This window comes from Megalobrama amblycephala, linkage group LG2, assembly GCF_018812025.1.
Source record: "Megalobrama amblycephala isolate DHTTF-2021 linkage group LG2, ASM1881202v1, whole genome shotgun sequence".
Classification (NCBI taxonomy): domain Eukaryota; kingdom Metazoa; phylum Chordata; class Actinopteri; order Cypriniformes; family Xenocyprididae; genus Megalobrama; species Megalobrama amblycephala.
In genome coordinates, this window is record NC_063045.1 from 35282035 (window position 1) to 35303495 (window position 21461).

Genomic DNA, 21461 nt, shown 5'->3' on the forward strand with positions numbered 1-21461 from the left:
TAGTTCAAACTTTGACCTGTGGAGGGCAGTAATACACTTAGCAGTGTCTACACTGCCGGAATTCTAGAAGAAGAGAGCTAGTTCAGGATGAGAATTTCTGGTTAAAACGTATATAATTTAAATTTTTTTTAGAAAATGAGTGATGGTTTCTCTAGATAAGACCCTTATTTCTCGCCTGGGATTGTGTAGAACGCTTTGAAGCTGCACTGAAACTAATTATGACCTTCAACCATTTGGGGTCCATTGAAGTCCACTATATGGAGAATAATCCTGGAATGTTTTCATCAAAAACCTTAATTTCTTTTCAACTGAAGAAAGAAAGACATGGACATCTTAGATGACATGAGAGTGAGTAAATTATCAGGAAATTTTAATTTGAAAGTGAACTAATCCTTTAATTAATTGATGTGCAGGTGACGATACTGTGTCGATCCATGATTTAGGTAATTATCACTCGGAAACTGACTGTGACATCATCTGAGACACTAGGTTGTGACCCAGATCGAGACCAAAAACAAAAATGAGCAAATAAACAAATATTTATTTGCAAAACAAAAATTCATTCAATCAACATTCACTTTTTTAATCAAACAACTACAGATTTAAACCGCCATAAACAAAAACAATCAAACAAACACCACAACATTACAGAAGTTTTGCCAAGTACAGTAGAAATGTAAACATCTGCTCATTTGAACCTCGCATTTTAGCAGGTGTTCTAGGAAAAACAGTACTTCTTTTATTTTGGATTCAGTCAAGTATCACAATATCACAGTACTTTTGGTGCCTGGGCCAGATTTTAGAGTCCAAGAGAAGCTTTGAGCAGCGAGGTCATATCATCAGGTAATGTGTCATCTTCATCTGGAAGAACCAAGCATATTTATATTCATTTTACAAAAAAAACAAGGGTGAAAATCCCTGTGAGTTTCATTAAACTGTTCTCACCCTCCTCAGTTGCAGTTGCGGTCATGTCCTGCTCTAGTTTGAGTTTTCTTTCTCCAATTCGAAGCATGGCGTCCTCTATGGAGTCCTTGCTTATCAGCTTGATCACCTTCACCGTCCTTTAACAGGACAAATGCACTCAGATAGTGAAACTACAGAAAAGACTACTGTGGGACAAACATGTGCAATGTTTCTTACTTGGTCTGTCCCACCCGGTGGCAGCGGCCCTCTGCCTGTTTGTCATTGTAAGGGTTGCAGTCGATATCGTGAAGAATGACCACATTGGCTGAAGTCAGGTTAATGCCCAGCCCTCCGGCTCTGGTGGACAGCAGGAACACAAATATATCCTGGTCTGTGTTGAACTGGTCAATCAGCCCAATTCTGTAAAAGCCCAGTGAGATTTACGGTTAATGTACATTTACTTAATTGGCATTTAGAAGACACTTGACATTTGAAGTTATTTACAGTGTGCTAACAGTAGCAAAAGTTCCCGTGGATCATAGGGTTAAGTGCTTTGGCCAAGTAAACAATGGTGGTGGAACAAGACGGTGATCTATATGAATACAACAAAATGAAGTGTGGTTGGTCACACATTTTGGTAATGGGAAGTATTTCCCCTTTACGTCATTACCACAATAATTCAATTAAGGTGGACATCTACCTTGCACAGTATGCACAAAATATTGGTGAAAACCAAACTCTTCCAGGCCTCAGCTACAACTACAGTTGATGGTCAAAGTAGATGTTGTTTACAGGTACCCAATGAAGACAATAGGCTGGCATTATGCAAATTTGTTACAAACCTACATAGGTTCAAGCATAAAGTAAGACTGGTATTACTGATATCTTGTTTCAGACAGTTCAGAATCACTTCTTTCTTTTGGGAGATAATAACTCCATTTATCCTGCACTATCTTTGAAACTTTGCAGACCTTTTACATTCACAAACAGCAAAATTACACACTACAGGAAAAGTAATATCCGAAAAAGCATAATAGGGGCACTTTAATTCATTAGTATCAATATTGGATATTTAATCTATTTTAAGAATTAGTTCAACATCTACTAACTTGAATGGATAGCAGTAGATTATGAAAAAGAGTTAACCCTTTAAGAGCACAATCTCTTAAAGAACACATGTACACTACCGTTTAAGTTTGAGGTCAGTTTTTTGTAAGATATTAATACTTTTATTTAGCATTAAAAGATGCATTAAAAGATGCATTAAATTGATCAAATGTACAGTAAAAACATTTATAATGTTACAGAAGATTTGTATTTCAAATAAATGCAGTTCCTTTGAACTGTCTATTCATAAAAAAAAAAATGAAAAAAATGTATCATGGTTTCCACTAAAGTATTAAGCAACACAATGGTTTTTAACATCGATAATAATAATAAATGTTTCTTAAGCAGCAAATCGGTATATTAGACATATTATGTGACAATGAAGACTGGAGTAATTATGATGAAAATTCAGCTTTGACATCACAGGAATAAATTATATTTGAAAATATATTAAATTGGAAAATATTTATTTAAAATTGGTAGTAATAATTTTCAATATTACTGTTTTTACCGTATTTTTGAACAAATAAATGCAGCCTCTGTAGGCACAATAAATAAATGAAATATTATAATAAAAATCTTAGAATAAATATGAAAGTAGTATAAATTTATAAGAGCGCTAAATTTTCCATTAAAGGTGCCATTGAATTGAAAATTGAATTTACCTTGGCATAGTTGAATAACAAGAGTTCAGTACATGGAAATGACATACAGTGAGTCTCAAACTCCATTGTTTCCTCCTTCTTATATAAATCTCATTTGTTTAAAAGACCTCCGAAGAACAGGCGAATCTCAACATAACACCGACTGTTATGTATTAATATGTACGCCCCCAATATTTGCATATACCAGCCCATGATCGAGGCATTACACAAGGGCAGCCAGTATTAACGTCTGGATCTGTGCACAGCTGAATCATCAGACTAGGTAAGCAAGCAAGAACAACAGCGAAAAATGGCAGATGGAGCGATAATAACTGACATGATCCATGATAACATGATATTTTTAGTGATATTTGTAAATTGTCTTTCTAAATGTTTCGTTAGCATGTTGCTAATGTACTGTTAAATGTGGTTAAAGTCACCATCGTTTCTTACTGTATTCACGAAGACAAGAGCCGTCGCTATTTTCATTATTAAACACTTGCAGTCTGTATAATTCATAAACAACTTCATTCTTTATAAATCTCTCCAACAGTGTGTAATGTTAGCTTTAGCCACGGAGCACTATCAAACTCATTCAGAATCAAATGTAAACATCCAAATAAATACCAATACTTTGTTTATGCAATGATAGAGTCAAGAGCTCGGGAGGGGGCGGAGAGCGCAAACAATTAAAGGGGCCGCAGCCTGAATTGGCACATTTCTAATTATGTCTCACAATAGGCAGTTAAAAAAATTAATTTAAAAAAATCTATGGGGTATTTTGAGCTGCAACTTCACAGACACATTCAGGGGACACCTTAGACGTATATTACATCTTGTAAAAAAAACGTTCGATGGCACCTTTAAATGGGTTATATTATTATAACATCAAGTTGTCTAAAGATCAAATTATCGAACAAAACAGCTGCTTGCAAACAAAACCCAAAACAAAAAGTCATCCACCCCTGCCAGAACAATAACGGCACAAGTAGAACACAAAACAAGGTGGCTCAAACGTAATTTTTACAGAACAAAACATATGGTCTCTTTCTGTCTAAAATGTGTGGTTCTTGGCCTGAATAAGGAGCTAATAGTCTGTTTCCACAAAAATTATAGACAGATGGAGAACACTGTGTCAGTGAAGGACACACCATCCTTGATTTACGACAGCTGTGACGAGACACAATAAACAACAGGACCACCTCATTACAAACTGCCAACATTACCACGGTCACTCATTCCTGTCATAAGCCTGGTCTTGAGCCGATGCCAGAAGGACATGATGATGATCTGAAAGGAGGAAGGGCGGATTCTCTCGACTCCTATACTCAGCAACATTGGACATATAAGTGTGTTTACCTGTCACTCATGGGGGTTGAACCGTCCAGTCGTTTGTATCTGTGCTTATGGTGTCTCAGGAACACCTCCAAAATGTCAAGCATCATTGTGAACTGGCTAAACAGCACCACTCGATCACCCTGCGAGAAAGAGAGAGAAAGTGACCACACTGACGGAAACGAGAGGACGAAGACAAATTCATTGTATGGAAAAAAGCAGCACGAACATTCTGTGCTATTGTCTTCCACAGAAGAAAGAAAGCTATATGCGTTTGGAATATGATGATGTCTACTGTGTGCTGTACTGAAAACTAAGTTTATACTTACTTCTATAGTTGACAGTATGCAGTATGGTGTAATTTGGAACACAGTGCATTTCTCTGCACAGGTAAATAACTTTCATTATACTCTGAGGGGTTGTTGAAAATGTAATTTGGTCTGTGGAACATAACAGGAATCTGTTTTCCCCCAACCTTCTCCTTCAGGGAGTTCAGCAGCTGTGCGAGGAGGCTGAGCTTTCCCGAGTCCAGCAGTATGTCTGTGTCGAGTTGGTATTCCTGCAGAGCAGAATACTGCTGACAGAGGTGGTGTAACTCAAAGTCTGAGAGCACCTCCATGTCCTCTTTGATGAGAGCGGGATCTGCATCACGGTGGCTCGGCTCCTGGAATGTTTCAGCCAATTAAGGGTAAAACACACAGACTTTTCAAATAAGATACACAGGTAACTATACAAGATGTTATATACAGTTATAGATGGCAACTTAAAAACTACAGTCACAATAAATATCTGCCCTAATTGTGCTAATTCCCTGCTGCAGTTCTTTATGAAACAATAAGTCAAGATTTATGACCTATACTAATAAAGATTATTTTTTATGTTTAAATGAATGACCAAAATGCAAATCCAACGTTTTTAATAAACTAAATCATCATTATACAACAATAGAAATATGATATCTTTAAGAATTTTTATAATATTACTGTTAATAATAAGAATTAATTTAAGAATTGATATTAATATTTATTATTATTATTATTGTCTGCACAGCTGTTTGTGACCAATAATAATAATAATAATAATAATAATACACAGCCGTTCATAATTTTGGGATCAGTAAGATTTTTAATGTTTTTAAAATAAGTCTCTTATGCTCATCAAGGCTTTATTTATTTGATTTAATAAAAAAAGTAATATTGTGAAATATTATTACAATTTAAAATAACCGTTTTCTATTTGAAAATATTTTCAAATGTAATTTATTCTTGTGTTGGCAAAGCTGAATTTTCAGCATCATTACTCCTTCAGAAATCATTCTAATATGATGATTTAATGCTCAAGAAAGAAAGAAATTTATTTGTGTACAATTGTACAAAATATTTGTGTACAATATTTTTCAAGATTCTTTGATGAATAGAAAGTTCAAGGTGCCCTAGATTATGTTTTTAAACGATGTAATATAAGTCTAAGGTGTCCCCTGAATGTGTCTGTGAAGTTTCAGATCAAAATACCCCATAGATTTGTTTTTATTAATTTTTTTAACTGCCTATTTTGGGGCATCATTATAAACGCGCCGATTTTATGCTGCGGCCCCTTTAAATCCCGTGGTCCACGCCCACAGAGCTCGTGCTTGCCTTTAACAGTGCCTTAAAGTTTACACAGCTAATATAACCCTCAAAATGGATCTTTACAAAGTGTTCGTCATGCATGCGTCGGATTATGTGAGTATTGTATACTGTTATATTGTTTACTTCTGATTTTGAATGAGTTTGATAGTGCTCCGTGGCTAACGGCTAATACTACTCTGTTGGAGAGATTTATAAAGAATGAAGTTGTGTTTATGAATTATACAGACTGCAAGTGTTTAAAAATGAAAATAGCGACGGCTCTTGTCTCCGTGAATACAGTAATAACCGATGGTAACTTTAACCACATTTAACAGTACATTAGCAACATGCTAACGAAACATTTAGAAAGACAGTTTACAAATATCACTAAAAATATCATGTTATCATGGATCATGTCAGTTATTATTGCTCCATCTGCCATTTTTCACTATTGTTCTTGCTTGCTTACCTAGTCTGTTGATTCACCTGTGCAGATCCAGACGTTAATACTGCCTGCCCTTGTGTAATGCCTTTTATAATGTTGGAAACGTGGGCTGGCATATGCAAATATTGGGGGGCGTACATATTAATGATCCCGACTGTTACGTAACAGTCGGTGTTATGTTGAGATTCGCCTGTTCTTCGGAGGTCTTTTAAACAAATGAGATTTATATAAAAAGGAGGAAACAATGGAGTTTGAGACTCACTGTATGTCATTTCCATGTACTGAACTCTTGTTATTTAACTATGCTAAGATAAATTCAATTTTTCATTCGAGGGCACCTTTCAAAAGAACAGCTTTTGTAACATTATAAATGTCTTTACTGTCACTTTTGATTTAATGCATCAAATGAAAAAAAATGAATGAATGAATCCTAAAAAAAGTACACAATTGTTTTCAACATTGATAATAATAAGAAATATTTCTTGAGCAGCAAATAGGCATATTAGAATGACTTCTGAAGATCATGTGGCACTAAAGACTGGAGTAATGATGCTGAAAATTCAGCTTAATAATAATAATAATAATAATATGTGTAATAATATATCACAATATTACTGTTTTTACTGTATTTTTAATTAAATAAATGCAGCCTTACAGATCCCAAACTTTTGAATGGTAGTGTACATTCATACTAGCGCTGTCAATCGATTAAAAAAATTAACCAATTAATCACAATTTTTTTCTGTAATTAATCATGACAGTTTTTAATATTTATATAATGTAATAATTTCACAGTTAATCTCCAAATTAATGTAGAACAACTTAAAAGACAGTATATTTTAAATATTTGTCTAATGGCACCTGAATGACACTCGAGAACAAACCTCTTCCGGAAGCTCAAACGTGCAGTGTAACACTTATTGGTTACGCAATACATTTGAGCTTCCAGAAGAGGTTTGTTCATGCATGTCATTCAGGTTCGATTGAGCTTCCGTTTATGTTCACTGATCAATGTTTATATGTGAGTAAAAGCCTAAATTAAATTTGTTCATCATATAAAGTGATCGAGTCTCTTCAGAAAAATTGGACTAAACCGCTCAATATGGATTAGTTTTCCAATCTCTTTATGAACTTTTTGAAGCGTCAAAGGTGCAATTACATAGGCTTTCTATGGAAGGGCCGAAAGCTCTAACCTTTATTTGTGTTCCAAAGACGAATGAAAGTCTTATGGGTTTGGAACGACATGAGGGTGAGTAATTAATGACAGAATTTTCATTTTTGGGGCAACTAACCCTTTAAATGATCTGACGAGGAGATAAACATGTCGGACTGTGCACAGCTCAATCAGGGTGGGGTCTATGCTAATAGGGCAGAGTCTGTCGGCAGTCGTGGGCGGGGCCTTAGCAATGTGACGTCACATTGCTAGAATCTGCAAACGGCTTGTTCTGAGACGCTGCTTATGATTTATGAGGATTAAAAAAGAAGAGGAGTGGGTGGATTTTTACCATAATCGGGTGGTTGTGTATACACACTTATGTTCAAACACCATGTAAAAGTTAATTTTTCATAATAGGTCATCTTTAAATGTATACTTTCCACAGCAGCCAAATAATAATATTAACAATTCTTTAACAATAAAAATAATAATAGTAAAATATTCATACAAAATATATTTTTATATTTTTGTTCAATAATTGTTTTTTATTCATATTCATAAATAATCCTAATAAATGGATGGTTCTTGGACAGAATAAGCTGAAAACGATAGTGAGCACTGTTGACCTACTTAAAATCAGCCAGAAAATGTAAGAATTCCACCAATTCCATCTGGACCTGATAAGATCTAAACCTAATGTGGGGTTCATCAAAATGTAAAACTTCATATGCAAATATCTCAGACCTTGAGCATGAGTTTGCTCATGGCTTTGAGTTTTTCTGTGGTATAATAGTGCCGGTGAAGAAGCGGATGGTTGGACATCTTTCTCAGCTGCATCATCACATTGGTCAGCTCACGTTCTGCAGAAAGACATGGTTAATAAACTATGGTTCACATATTCTGAAGCCAGAACATTTCTAACACCATCTACCTCAAATACATACTTTCCCCATTACTGGATCGCTTCAGTTTGTGGAAAAGAGCATTGTAGAGTTCCTGCTGCCTCTCAGACATGGCACAAAATTCAACCTGCTCCTCTTTGGCAGGCAGCTGCTTCAGGACCTGTCGGGCACATCATCATCTGTCAGTGAACCACTGGAGTGCCCTAGAGTCACAGAGGGTCGACATGACAAGCAAAGTGCCTCATCTGCTCGTGTGACTGAATAATGCATTTGAGATGTTGTCCAACAGATTTCCACATTGGCATGCATTCCGAGGGCACATGCATTATGCAAAATGCTTGTGGACTATGCATGCTGATGCACCTCGCTCTTCACACGTCTGAGGATGAAGGGTTTCATGATGAGTTTGGCGTGGGTGATCCTGTCCCTCTCAAAACTGCTCTGCTCCTCTGAAGATTTCTGGTGGAGACAGATCAAAGAAATATCTGGAACTACAGTTTTACATTTACTGAAGAAAACTGGATGCTAGGGTGTCTCTAGGGCATGGCAAAGTGGTTGCTAGGGCTTTCTGGGAAAAATTGCTAATGTGTTCTGGATGCTTTCTGGGTCATGGCTAGGTGATTGCTGGGGTGTTGCTGTGGTGTTCTACGTGATTTATAGGGAATGGCGAGATGGTTGCTACTTGCTAGGGCGTTTTGTTTAGTTGCTAAAATGTTGCTAACGTATTCTGGTAAAGTATTCTGGGTGCTTTCTAGAGCATGGCTAGGTGGCTGCTAGGGTGTTGCTAAGGTGTTCTGGGTGCTTTCTGGGATATTACTAGGTAGTTGCTAAGGTGTTCTGGGTACTTTGTCTATAAAGAATGGCTAGGTGGCTGCTAGGTTGTTGCTAAGGTGTTCTGTGTGCTTTCTAGGGCAAGGCTACCTGGTTGCTAGGGTGTTCTGCATGACTAGGTGGTTGCTAGGGTGTTGCTAAGGTGTTCTGGGTGCTTTCTCTAGGGCATGGCTAGGTGGTTGCTAGGGTGTTCTGGATGCTTTCCCTAGAGAATGGCTAGGGCGTTGTTAGGGTGCTTTGTCTAGAGACAGGTGGCTGCTAGGTTGTTGCTAAGGTCTTCTGTGTGCTTTCTAGGGCAAGGCTACCTGGTTGCTAGGGTGTTCTGTGTGCCTTCACTAGAGAATGGCTAGGGTGTTGCTAAGGTATTCTGAGTGCTTTCTCTAGGGCATGGCTAGGTGGTTGCTAGGGTGTTGCTAAGGTGTTCTGGGTGCTTTCTCTAGGGCATGGCTAGGTGGTTGCTAGGGTGTTCTGGATGCTTTCCCTAGAGAGTGGCTAGGGCGTTGCTATGGTGCTTTGTCTAGAGACAGCTAGGGTGTTGCTAAGGTGTTCTGGGTGTTTTCTAGGGCATGGCTAGGCAGTTGCTAGGGTGTTACTAAGGCATGCTGGTTGATTTTTAGGAGATTATTAGGTGGTTGATTGACTGAAGTGATACCATGAAACTCAAGTAAGCCCTTGTACTAAACCTTAAGAAAAAAGAAAAAGGAAAAGAAAAACAAAAAATAAATCTCTATGACAAAATAAATATTCTGAATTCCCAGAAATTAAACTCGAATGGCAAAATTGTGCCAAACGTTGAACAGTGTGAGCCCAGATTTATGTTGTCACTAAGTATGAGCAATAGTGATAAAGATGCAAAAAAATTAGGGCAATATCGATTATCAGCAGATATTAGAGATTTTACATTCATCTGTATATTGGTCGATATTGAATTGAAACTGGGAGATATTCATTTTGCATGCTCATTTCACCTTTTTACATTTAATTGTTAATCTTTAGAAAATCTCAAAATGAATATTTAGAATATATAAATAAACAGAATAATAACAAAGTGCAGTAACGGTAGAACTATTTGCACTACAAACCATTGAGTTTATAACTACGACAATACATTAAAATAATATGATAAGAAATACCAGTTTGCAATATCAAGCAGCATAACAAGCTGTTTTATAAGTATTCATTCAAAATCAAGTGCAACTGGCCATGTTTGCTCTTACGTTGAAAATAAGGTGGATAAAAGATGGACATTACGGTGTATGCAAATTCTACCATGGAGAACATTTTGGAGATCTGTGAGGTGCTGCTGGAGAACATGCTGGGCATGATGAAGTTGAGCAGGGACATGAGCTCAAGTAGGTTGTTTTGCAGTGGGGTTCCAGTGAGCAGCAGACGATATTTGGCCTGGGGGACACAAATGGAGGAGAAACCTGAGTGCCTGAGGGGGCAAAAGCAGTTTAACCCCATCTGGGCAGCATACAGTCCAGCTTTTACAAAAACAGACGTGTGGCTGTAATAGAGCTCAAGGCATTTATTCTTAATGACCACTGACACGTTGCTACGGACAACAGCTATACATGCAACTTATAGTGATCTTACGTTGATGGCCATGAGGTGTCGGTAGCGCAGCGAGTTCATGTTCTTCAGTAAATGGCCTTCGTCGAACACGGCATACTCCAGCTTGAGCTTGCAGAACAGGCTGCGGTCACTGTTATTTCCAATAGCCAGGTTGTAACTGTGCACAAGAGACCATTTAATGAGCTGAGGTATTAAGGGGCAGGACATGAGGCACAGCCATGTTTCATTACCATAAATAATGAATGGGACAGGGTCATTTTACTTGGACCTTTTCACGTTCACTCAAACGCTGAGTATTTCATCATTATTATGTCTTTAACAAGGGTGCTTTTTTCTATGCTAGCTTCACGGCTTGTGGCTCCGTGTGTATGACAAAGTTCAAAAGATACATATTTCCCCAGGCACCTCGTGCTTGGTACCCTTCTCGGATTTGCATGCAGGTGGTCTATGAAGGATATGACGCCTTGACTCTTTCTTTGAGGGTTCAAGACAAGAACCACGGGTGCATTTGAGAGCTTGAACTTTGATACTCACGTGGAGACAATGATGTTGTAATCCACTATTTTATTCAGAATCTCATAGCGCATATACTTGCGATCCTCAGCAGACCCTACCGAAATAAATCAGTTAGATTGACATCAACATTTTCTTTGATATGTTGCATTAAAAAAGCATTTTACGGGTTGTTTTCTTGCCAAAAAGTGAAAACACTCTAATCTAGTGCTATCAAAGCCTTGGTTTATCTCAGCATCCTAATGAGCCAAACACAGCAGCATTGACTCAACCAAACTATATATATATATATATATATATATATATATATATATATATATATATATGGTATATTACCATAATATACCAGCACTTTGAAACTGGGGCACCAAAGTTTCAGTTCCCGAACCCAATTATCTGTAAAAGTAACAACAAATTAAGATGATTCAGATGGTTTGATGTTATATGCTGATGGTTATTTAGATGCACATTGCTCTGTTCACCAAGTGTAGAAGCAGGAACAGTGATCAGATGAGGCCCTTGGTTCCCTTCCTGATAGAGGTAGGCCAGGAACGAGATGGCCTGGATGGTCTTCCCCAGACCCTAAAATAAGAAAGTACATCCTAGTGATTAAATGTGGAGTCCTTGCCATGTAATGAAAATTCAGATCATATTAAAAATATCACTAAAGATTTATAAAAGGACTATTATTCCATTACCATCTCATCTGCCAGGATTCCACTAAGTTTGTTCTGATGTAATAAAGCCAGCCAGTTCAGTCCAATCAGCTGGTACGGTTTCAACTGGAATCTAGACAAAAACATAAAAAAATGATTTAACCCACAGAAATATGAAAAGAATCTATCACTCCACAACGAAAATGCCAATATTTCCACAATCTATGATGTTAAATCTTACGTGCTAGTGAGGATCTGGGGTTGGCTCATAGAGCCCGGGCCATTGTTCATCATTTGGGTCACGTCTTGGATCAGTTTTACCGATATCTCTTCACATTTGCTCATGAGACCTTTAACAACTTCCCTTTCCTTCAGAACCTCCCGACATCCTGCCAGCAGCTCAGTGGAAAGACCATTTCCTCTGTGCATGGCATCATCCTGTGAAAGAGACGTGCAAAAGTGTTGCTCTTTGATCATGACCTAAATGTTCTGGCAGTTATAACAGAAGGCAAAATGCACAGTGCTCTCACCAGGTCCTCCCACTTTTTAAAGGGTCTCAGCTCGGTGATTTTCTGAGCCTTCTTCAAAGAGCATCCTGCAATGAGTGTGAGCTCATCTGCAGAAGCGGTCTGAAAGAAGCTGAGGATCTCAGATTTGAGTTTGGATAGAGTCTCATCTGATTGGTCAGAGTCAGAGTCCAGTAATACGTTCACCATAGAGGCTTCAGAGTCACTACACTCCTCCGATGAGCTCACGTATACGTTTTTTGTCACTGCCGACTGCTTTGCACTCCTCTGAGGTGTTTTGGTCCTGTCAAGAGGTTTGCGTGGTTTCGGTTGGGGTGGGCTGGGAAGTTGGACAACCTGAGCTTGTTGGCGGGTATTTGCGACCCGTCTGGTGCGTTTGGCAGCAGTGGAAATTTGAGAGGCATCATCCTCAGACTCGACCACTTAATGTACAGAAAGAATGTAAGCTTTAGGACAATTATGACACTTACATTGAATCTTTGTTCTCATATGCTGTCATGTTTTTATCCAAAATTCAACAGAATTGTGTAATTGTCAAGCAACTAGCAGTTAAATTTATGCTATTAAAAACATCAGTCTGTATAATTCATAAACACAACTTCATTCTTTTATAAATCTCTCCAACAGTGTGTAATGTTAGCTTTAGCCACTGAGCACAGCCTCAAACTCATTCAGAATCAAATGTAAACATCCAAATAAACACCATACTCACAGGAATTGATGCATGCATGCAGCATGAATGACGAACACTTTGTAAAGTTCCATTTTGAGGGTTATATTAGCTGTGTGAACTTTGTTTAAATGCTGTTTAAGGCAGTCGCGAGCTCGTGGGCGGGGGAGCGCCAGATTTAAAGGGGCCGCACACTAAATCGGTGCATATGTAATTATGGCTGAAAATAGGCAGTTAAAAAAATTTATTAAAAAAAATCTATGGGGTATTTTGAGCTGAAACTTCACAGACACATTCAGGGGACACCTTAGACTTATATTACATCTTGTTAAAACTAGTTCTAGCACCTTTAAACATTAATTATAGACATTCAACATTACAGTATAATTGAAAGCTATCAACTTTACCTGTGGCCAAGTTATCAAAGACTTATCAAACACATAAATTATAAATTAAATACAGATTCATCCTTATTAAAGCTTCTCTGTTACCTTTGTTATTTGTTACCTTTGTTAATTAACATTAATGACAGACATCACAGCAACTGGTTTATTAGGCTGCTGTGACTTTAAGACCTGACGCTGCCGAACATGCAATGGATCTGACACGCATCTTATTTTCTCACAACTCTTTAAATTCATTTAAGACCTTATTTAACTCAATGGTCAACGCTCGAATGGTTTAAAAGCATTTGCGTGAATAAGAGCGTGATCATATAATGTAATGCTAGCCAAATTATGATGGAAAAAATGGATGCTGTGTTACTTGCGTTAAATATTTTTAACGCATTAAACTGAAAAATTTAACTTGTTAATATTGACAGCACTTAAAAAAATACACTTCACCTGTGAAAAATTTGCAAAAAAAAGATGCTCGGTTTTACCATCATATACCAGCACTTTGGGGCACCAAAATGTCAGTTCTCAAACCCAATTATCTGTTTCTGTAACTGTTTATTAATAAAGTATGTTTAAAAAGTATGTATATACTATCCGAACACACTACATCCACAATGTCGTCTTTGTCGTGATCTACAATGTCAGACGTAACACCATTCTCTATGAACTATCAAGACTCCTCTATAGCGGCCTCATAGGATAGTAAAGTGTCCACTGGCTACTGCCTACTGATTCATGAGAACCGTGTTACAAATGGCATACTGCTTTTGACATACTATAGTGAAGTAGACATATTCAGACGTGTCTAATGCGCTTTACAAAATTAATCTCACATCAAACCTCACCAAGATCAGAGAACATTCGTAGTGTTTCCAAGGCATCTTCAATAAGCCAGCTGTGTTCCTGAAGCACATCCCTGAGTTCCTGTGGAAAGTCAAACACACTTCAACTTTAGCCCTCAAGCTCAAACAAATACCTGATTTACAAACCAAAATGGCTAACTTCTGACAGTGATGACTCACATTCTTGTTCAGATGAGGGAACTTCCTCTGAAGTTTTCTCAGCATACGTTCCTGATCTTTAGATCTTGGCTCAGGCCCCTCTTCCTCTGAATCATCCATCTAATGAGACATAAAACACTGTTGTGGTCTAAAATACTGCAGGGATGGTGTATTTTTGTAGGCCAAACCCCGAGTTCCCATTTTAGCACTTCCGTTGCCATTATCCTGAAGTCATTTGGTTTTATGAACGAATTTTGGTTAATTTCTGAAATAAGGTCTGTGATTAACACAAGCTGAAGATATATTCATGTTTTATTATACAACTTAAAGGGTTAGTTCACCCACAAATGAAAGTAATAATGTCATTTATTACTCACCCTCATGTCGTTCTACACCCGTAAGGCCTTCATTTATCTTCGGAAAACAAATTAAGATATTCTCGAGTAAATCCGATGGCTCAGTGAGGCCTGCATTAAAAGCAATGACATTTCCTCTCTCAAGATGCATAAAGGTACTAAAAACATATTTAAAACAGTTCATGCAAGTTCAGTAGTTGTACCTTAATATTATAAAGTGACGAAAATACTTTTTGTGTGCCAAAAAACAAAATAACAACTTTTCAACAATAGCGATTGGAGATTTCAAAACACTGCTTTGGAGCTTTGCGAATCGAATCAGTGACTCGGATCTCGTCGCTTTTTAATATTAAGGTAGAACTACTGAACTCACATGAACTGTTTTAAATAAAATAAACTGTTTTAAATAAACAGTTTTTTTGTACCTTTATGGATCTTGAGAGAGGAAGTGTCATTGCTTTGAATGCAGGCCTCACTGAGCCATCGGATTTAATCAAAATATGTTAATTTGTGTTCCGAAGATGAATGAAGGCCTTACGGGTGTAGAACGACATGAGGGTGAGTAATAAATGACATTATTTTCATTTTTGGGTGAACTAACCCTTTAAAATACATCAGTAATTCCCTTGTGATGTTTTTAAAGCTTTTACTTGACTTCTCTTTTATAAAGCTTGCTAATAAGTGTCTAGTGATGTGACGAGTAGCCAAGTATTGTAACCCATACTCTGAATTTGTGCTCTGCATTTCACCCAACCAAATGCACACACACCGTGAACACACAACCATTTTTGCTGAGGCACCTGGGGAGCGATTGGAGGTTAGGTGCCTCGCTCAAGGGCACCTCAGTTGTGCGTAATGAGAGTGGAAGAGGCTTGCCAATGAGAAATGACAAATAGACTAATAAATCATCTTGAAAAGGCATTAACCGTAACCTGGCAGTTGATATCACAGGTAGAAAGACATACTGTTGGTGTCCTTGATCGGGACACTCTTTTCAATTTAGCCTTGGTAGATTTGCAGCGGCGCAAAATTCCTTGCTGTCAGTATTGAGAGGATCAGAAAGGGAACGTTTCCCACGTTAATCCAATGACTGAGCTCACCTCAGAAGCCCGCCTCTTTCTGCTACGATAGGAGCTGTCGCTCTCCTGGGAATTGCCACACATCTGCTGCTGTCTCCTCTCATGGACCGAATCAGACGCTGAAAAGGAGAGCATGTCAACAAGGCTCAGCAAAACATGAATCGATGCAGCAAATGCATCTTCACCTCATACTCAGCTGGATTCAGCAATACTGAAGCCATCCAAGCGATCAATGAGCTTTTATCATGGGAGCAGTTTAGATTGATGGAGTTAATCTGCTCATCTATACCTGCTGTCCCAGACGTCTTCAGGAGCGAGGGGTGCGTGCTATTGGTCACCTAAAACGTCAATGACATGATTATTGCCATGCAACTTAAATGATGGCTGGAATGCCACCAAAATTGGTCTAGAAAATGGATGTTTTTACCATTTGTGACCCTTTCTGTTGTGTTTGTAGAGCTTGTGAGGTAGATCTTGTTCTTTTGTGCTTCTGCCTTCTCTCAATCTTCACCACAGTTACTTCCTCCTCGTCAGATGGTGATATCTCATCCTCAGATGATGCCGCTTTGTTCTTAGGCTCTACTTGCCTTGATATCAAAGTACAAAGCATATCGTTTTACAATTTTGTAGAGCTGCAAAACACCCTAATTTTACCCCAATTACTGATAACAAAAATTTATATAAAATATAATCATGTGATTACACAAGGATTTGAATGTCCTTTTATGGTTTTTCACCATAAATGATCACAATTCATAGTTTTTCCTTTCAAAAACCATAAATTTGACAGCATTTTACAGTAAAATTACATACTGTATAATGCAATGTTAAACGATCTACAGTTTTTCACTATATATGGTAAAGTAACTTATAGTTAACCAATTAAAGTCATCATAAAATCAAAATTGACAATTCTTATTTGATGGAATATTGAGATATTTATTATAAATAATGTACTCATGCTCATTTTTTTTTTCTTGTGCCCTTGTTATCTTTAATCAAAATATAATCACTCCCTCTTGCAGTGACATCTATTCTCTGATGAAGTGTTTACTGACGCAATGGTGGGACAACCTGTCAATCACATGAGATCGACCAATAGCAAACCACAACCATCAAATCAATTCCCCAAGGACAAAATCAATTCCTGCCCTACATTTTTCTTGTTTGAGAAGCCTTTTCAAGAAAAGACTATCGCAACTTTCGTTTCATGCTGACTTTAACAAGATATTACTGCAGCATACGGTGTATGTAAAAATTATTTTTACAGTGAAAGAGTGCTTTATATTATATCATTTTTATATTCACAATGCCTCGGCCTCAAGCACAAATACTGAAGTTGATTACTGACCTAATTGGCATCATGGAACTGCCTGATATCTCAATGTCAGAGTCAGAAAGGGCAGTGGAGAAAGATGATCCTGATGGACGTTTGGTTTCGGGAGTCTCTGGAATGATAGTGTCTGGCTCTGTTGGAATTGAGCATTTCCTTAAAAGGTGGCAGAATCACAATGCACGCCCATATATATATATACACACAGAGCCCTCCACTAATATTGGCACCCTTGGTAAATAAGAGCAAAGGTGGCTGTGAAAATAAATCTGCATTGTTTATCCTTTTGATCTTTTATAAAAAAAATTACAAAAAAAATTACAAAATTCTAACCTTTCATTGAAGTAAAACAATTGAAAATGTGGGGAAAAGCTCATTATGAAATAAATGTTTTTCTCTAGTTCACATTGGCCATAATTATTGGCACCCAATTATTGCAACGTCCTTTTCCCAAGATAACAGCTCTGAGTCTTCTTCTATAATGCCTGATGAGTTTGAAGAACACCTGACAAGAGATCAGAGACCATTCCTTCATACAGAATCTCTCCAGATCCTTCAGATTCCCAGATCTATGTTGGTGCTTCTTCTCTTCAGTTCACTTCACTCATTTTCTTTAGAGTTTAGGTCAGGGAACTGGGACGACCATGGCAGAAGCTTCATTTTGTGCTCAGTGACACATTTTTGTGTTGATTTGATGTTTGTTTTGGATCATTGTCCTGATGGAAGATCCAACCACAGCCCATTATAAGATTTCTAGCAGAAGCAGGTTTTTTTTTTTTTTTTTTATCTGTTGATATTTGATAGAATCCATGATGCCATGTATCTGAACAAGATGTCCAGGACCTCCAGCAGAAAAATAGGCCCACAGCATTAAAGGTCCTGCAGTATATTTAACCGTGGGCATGGGGTACTTTTTATCCATGTGTGCACCAAACCCATCTGGTGGGTTTGCTGCCAAAAAGCTCTTTTTTTTTTTTTTTTCATCTGACCATAGAAGCTGGTCCCGTTTGAAGTTCCAGCCTTGTCTGACAACTGAATATACTGGAGATTGTTTCTGGATGAGTGAGGAAGATTTTTTTTGAAACCCTTCCAAACAACTTGTGGTGATGTAGGTGCTGTTTGATAAAAAAAATTTAGGCTTTCTGACCCTAAGACTCAACTATTTTCTGCAATTCTCCAGCTGTGATCCTTGGAGAGTCTTTGGCCACTCAAACTCTCCTCCTTACTGTGCATTAGGACAATATAGACACACGTCCTCTTCCAGGCAGATTTGTAACATCTTTAGTTGATTGGAACTTCTTAATTATTGCCCTGATAGTGAAAATGGGGATTTTCAATGTTTTAGCTATTTTCTTACAGCCACTTTCTATTTTGTGAAGCTCAACAATCTTTTGCTGCACATCAGAACTATATTCTTTGGTTTTACTCATTGTGAAGAATGATTAAGGGAATTTGGCCTTTGTGTTTCCTCATGTTTATACTCCTGTGGAACAGGAAGTCATGGCTGGACAATTTCATGTTCATGATCACCCTGGTGTGCTAAAAAAATGTAAATATGAATGGGAATATACTTCAGAGATATTTTACTCCTAAGAATTTCTAGGGGTGCCAATAATTGTGGCCAACATGTATTGGAGAAAAACATTTATTTCATAATGTGAGTTTCCCCCCATTTTCAATTGGTTTACTTCAATAAAAGGTTATAATTTTGTGATTTTTTTTTTAAATAAAAGATCAAAAGGATAAACAATGCAGATTTATTTTCACAGCCGCCTTTGCTCATATTTACTAAGGGTGCCAATATTTGTGGAGGGCACTGTATGTATATAGCACATTCAAATAAATTAATATGTTCTTTTATTTAGTAGGCATTATAGGATGAACAGTTACATTAAATAAAATATTATTAAATCATTATTCATTATGGTAGCCAAAGAAAAGGGTCTTATCTCATACTGTAAACCTAAACACAGCCTACCCGAGGGATCCACATGATTTGAGGATGCAGGTCCTTTCTTTCTCCTCATTGTTCACTCTTATGCGTTAACATCAGCTGAATCCAGGTTCACGCATAATGCCATGCAACTCAATCGATACAATCATTCGTCGTACCCCAAATTCACTATCTATCACCTGTAATGAGCTGGTTTTTGGACAAGAATAGCATTTCTCTCTAACAAAGCATTCGCTCAACGGCGAGCTAATAAATTATTGCTTTGTCAATAAAGAGCCTCGCATCGGCTTCGGTCATCGGTAATGACCAGATAACACTGCTTAACTAGGACCATTCCTGCACGTTATGAGTCTTTGGCACCGGTTGTATTGTGTCTAGTGTATTTAATGAATGAAGACCGTATAATCACACGCTAACCGGTTGTAACATCTGTAACTACGGTGGCCGTGAAGGTACGCACGTGTAGTCAGGGAACCAAGAAAGAGTATGAACTTTAATATATTACAATTTTATTGAATCTTAATTATTATATGTCTGTATTATAACAATAAATGTATTGATATGCATATTTATATAGTGTAGTAAAAGAAAGGGAATAGTTAACCCACAATTAGTAAATTTTTTGATGAATAAAATAAAAATAAATTAAAAACACGAGACATAACTGAATTAAACGGATAAGAAACTCGTTTCCTATGGGAGAATGCAGCAGTAGCCTATACAGCCATCACATGTCTTTGAACGACTGAGTGTAAACCTGCAGTTTACAAGTAAATCAGACTAGTTTGCTAATTATACATACAGTCATGTTCCTTTCATTCAAACCCTGACTCCGTGATAGTAATGAGATGCCCGACTGTGAGCAGTAGGTTATATGATTGACAGCAGTCCTGTGCACCGGAGCGCTTGATCTTGCTTCCTAGGATGCAAGTTGGCAAGAGGCGAGACAACAATAACAAAGGGTTTTCAGATGCTGCTGACGCTGCGAGGTGACGTGCTGTGACTGCGGTAATACTGCAGCGACTGTTTCACACGTGCTGCTCTTCATATTATGGCTTTACATAAGCGGACCGATTCTCAGTGGTTCTATATAGACACCGTTGTGTTGAGCAGACGGATGATATAATAAAACGATCTGAATGATAGACTACATTCATTGAAAAGGAACCATACTGGGAATTACCCCAGGCTTGGGTTTCTCGGGAAAGTGTAGAAATGTACCTGTTTATTTTTTACTAATTTTGTGGTGTTCTACTGTTTAAAAGGTCCGTCTCGCGAGTAAACCAGGTTTAAGAACATAGTCAGGTGCACGTGTACTGTCTGTGACTAGTGGCGATTTTGATTCATCCCAGTGAATCGGATCTTTTGAATCGGTTCACTAAAACAATTCATTCAGATACTTTCTGCAGGTAACATCATTAGTGAATGGCTGCATCCGAAATCACATACTTCCCTACTATATAGTAGGCAAAAAAAAAAAAACAACTATGTGACAAAAGAAAAATTTCCAAATTCACAGTAGTCATAAAAGATTACATCCCCTGGCACCTCAGCAAAAATAGTTGCCCACTGCTTCAGGTGTTTATGTGTGTGTGCACTTGGATGGGTGAAATAGAGTACCTCAGGGATGACGTGTTTTTGTAGGCAAAACCCGGAAGCGAGTTAGCATTTTAGGACTTCCGGTTCCATCGCCCTAAAGTCTATGGGTTTTTGCTAAATCTCCTGAAATAAGGTCTGTGGTTAACAAAGCCTCTAAATATTTTCACGTTTTGATCTATGACATAAAACACACCAGTTATAACCCGCTTGTGATTTTTTTAAACCTTTATTGTGTCTTAAAAACGGCGGTTGCTAACAAGTTGCTAAAAGGGACTACTTCCTTTGGCGGGGACTATAGACGTCATCATGACAAACAGGACATTTGGACAGCATTTCTCATGAAAAAGTGGATAAGTATTCATACACAGATCATCATCAGCGAGCATGTTTATAAATAAAGTTTGAGGAAGTACGTTTATAGCCTACTGTTAGCCTTTTATATCTGACGACTTTATTTAGGCTTCAAAATGTATAAATGTTGTGTTAACTTGTAAAGATTATCTTGATAGACAAAACGTGTAAGTGTCATAACCCTTTGTTAAACACAGAGCTTATTTTTTGCAATTTTCCAAAAATCTATGGGGAAAATGCAGAGGCTTTCGATTGAGGGAACCCGTGTGCCGCTAACTTCCGGGTTGGCCTACAAAAACACGTCATCCCTGAGGTACTCTATGCAGAGCACAAATTCAGAGTATGGGACACTATACTTGGCTACACATCACGTCAGTTTCATTTTAAAAAATACCCGGATGACCTACAACGGCCCTGTCCCAAATGGCACTCTAAACCCTCACGGTCTTAATCTGAGTCAACGGCACATAGCAGCCGCAAAGGGGGCGCTCACGAGCACCCTTCTTTAAGCTTAAAGGA

At 37.8% G+C, this 21461-nt stretch overlaps 2 protein-coding genes across 5 annotated transcripts in view; one reads left to right on the top strand and one right to left on the bottom strand.

Moving 5' to 3' along the window:
• Window positions 1–521: 521 nt before the first annotated feature.
• smarcad1b (SWI/SNF-related, matrix-associated actin-dependent regulator of chromatin, subfamily a, containing DEAD/H box 1 b) lies at window positions 522–20107 on the bottom strand. Of its 4 annotated transcripts, none has more exons than XM_048173175.1 (23): window positions 19017–20065; window positions 17057–17174; window positions 16133–16292; window positions 15995–16043; window positions 15727–15824; window positions 14292–14390; window positions 14115–14193; window positions 12205–12623; window positions 11916–12112; window positions 11717–11807; window positions 11501–11600; window positions 11355–11414; window positions 11040–11115; window positions 10527–10662; window positions 10182–10331; window positions 8463–8558; window positions 8142–8259; window positions 7942–8057; window positions 4465–4653; window positions 4014–4132; window positions 1141–1323; window positions 946–1061; window positions 522–861 (listed from the first exon to the last, which is right to left on the bottom strand). In XM_048173175.1, the coding sequence occupies exons 1-23, from the start codon at window positions 19063–19065 to the stop codon at window positions 800–802; spliced, it is 2880 nt and encodes a 959-aa protein (XP_048029132.1). In that variant the 5' UTR covers window positions 19066–20065; the 3' UTR covers window positions 522–799. The 4 variants fall into 4 exon arrangements, with proteins under 4 accessions (XP_048029132.1, XP_048029141.1, XP_048029158.1 ...); XM_048173184.1 differs by having other exon boundaries at window positions 10200–10331; window positions 19017–20059; XM_048173201.1 differs by lacking the exons at window positions 16133–16292; window positions 17057–17174; window positions 19017–20065 and having other exon boundaries at window positions 15891–16024.
• The window catches only part of kcnn2 (potassium calcium-activated channel subfamily N member 2), a 64529-nt gene continuing 47612 nt past the window's right edge, over window positions 4545–21461 (top strand). The window contains exon 1 of the mRNA XM_048173227.1: window positions 4545–4677. The gene's annotated coding sequence lies outside the window, so the exon portion shown is untranslated. The remainder of the gene's footprint in view (window positions 4678–21461) is intronic.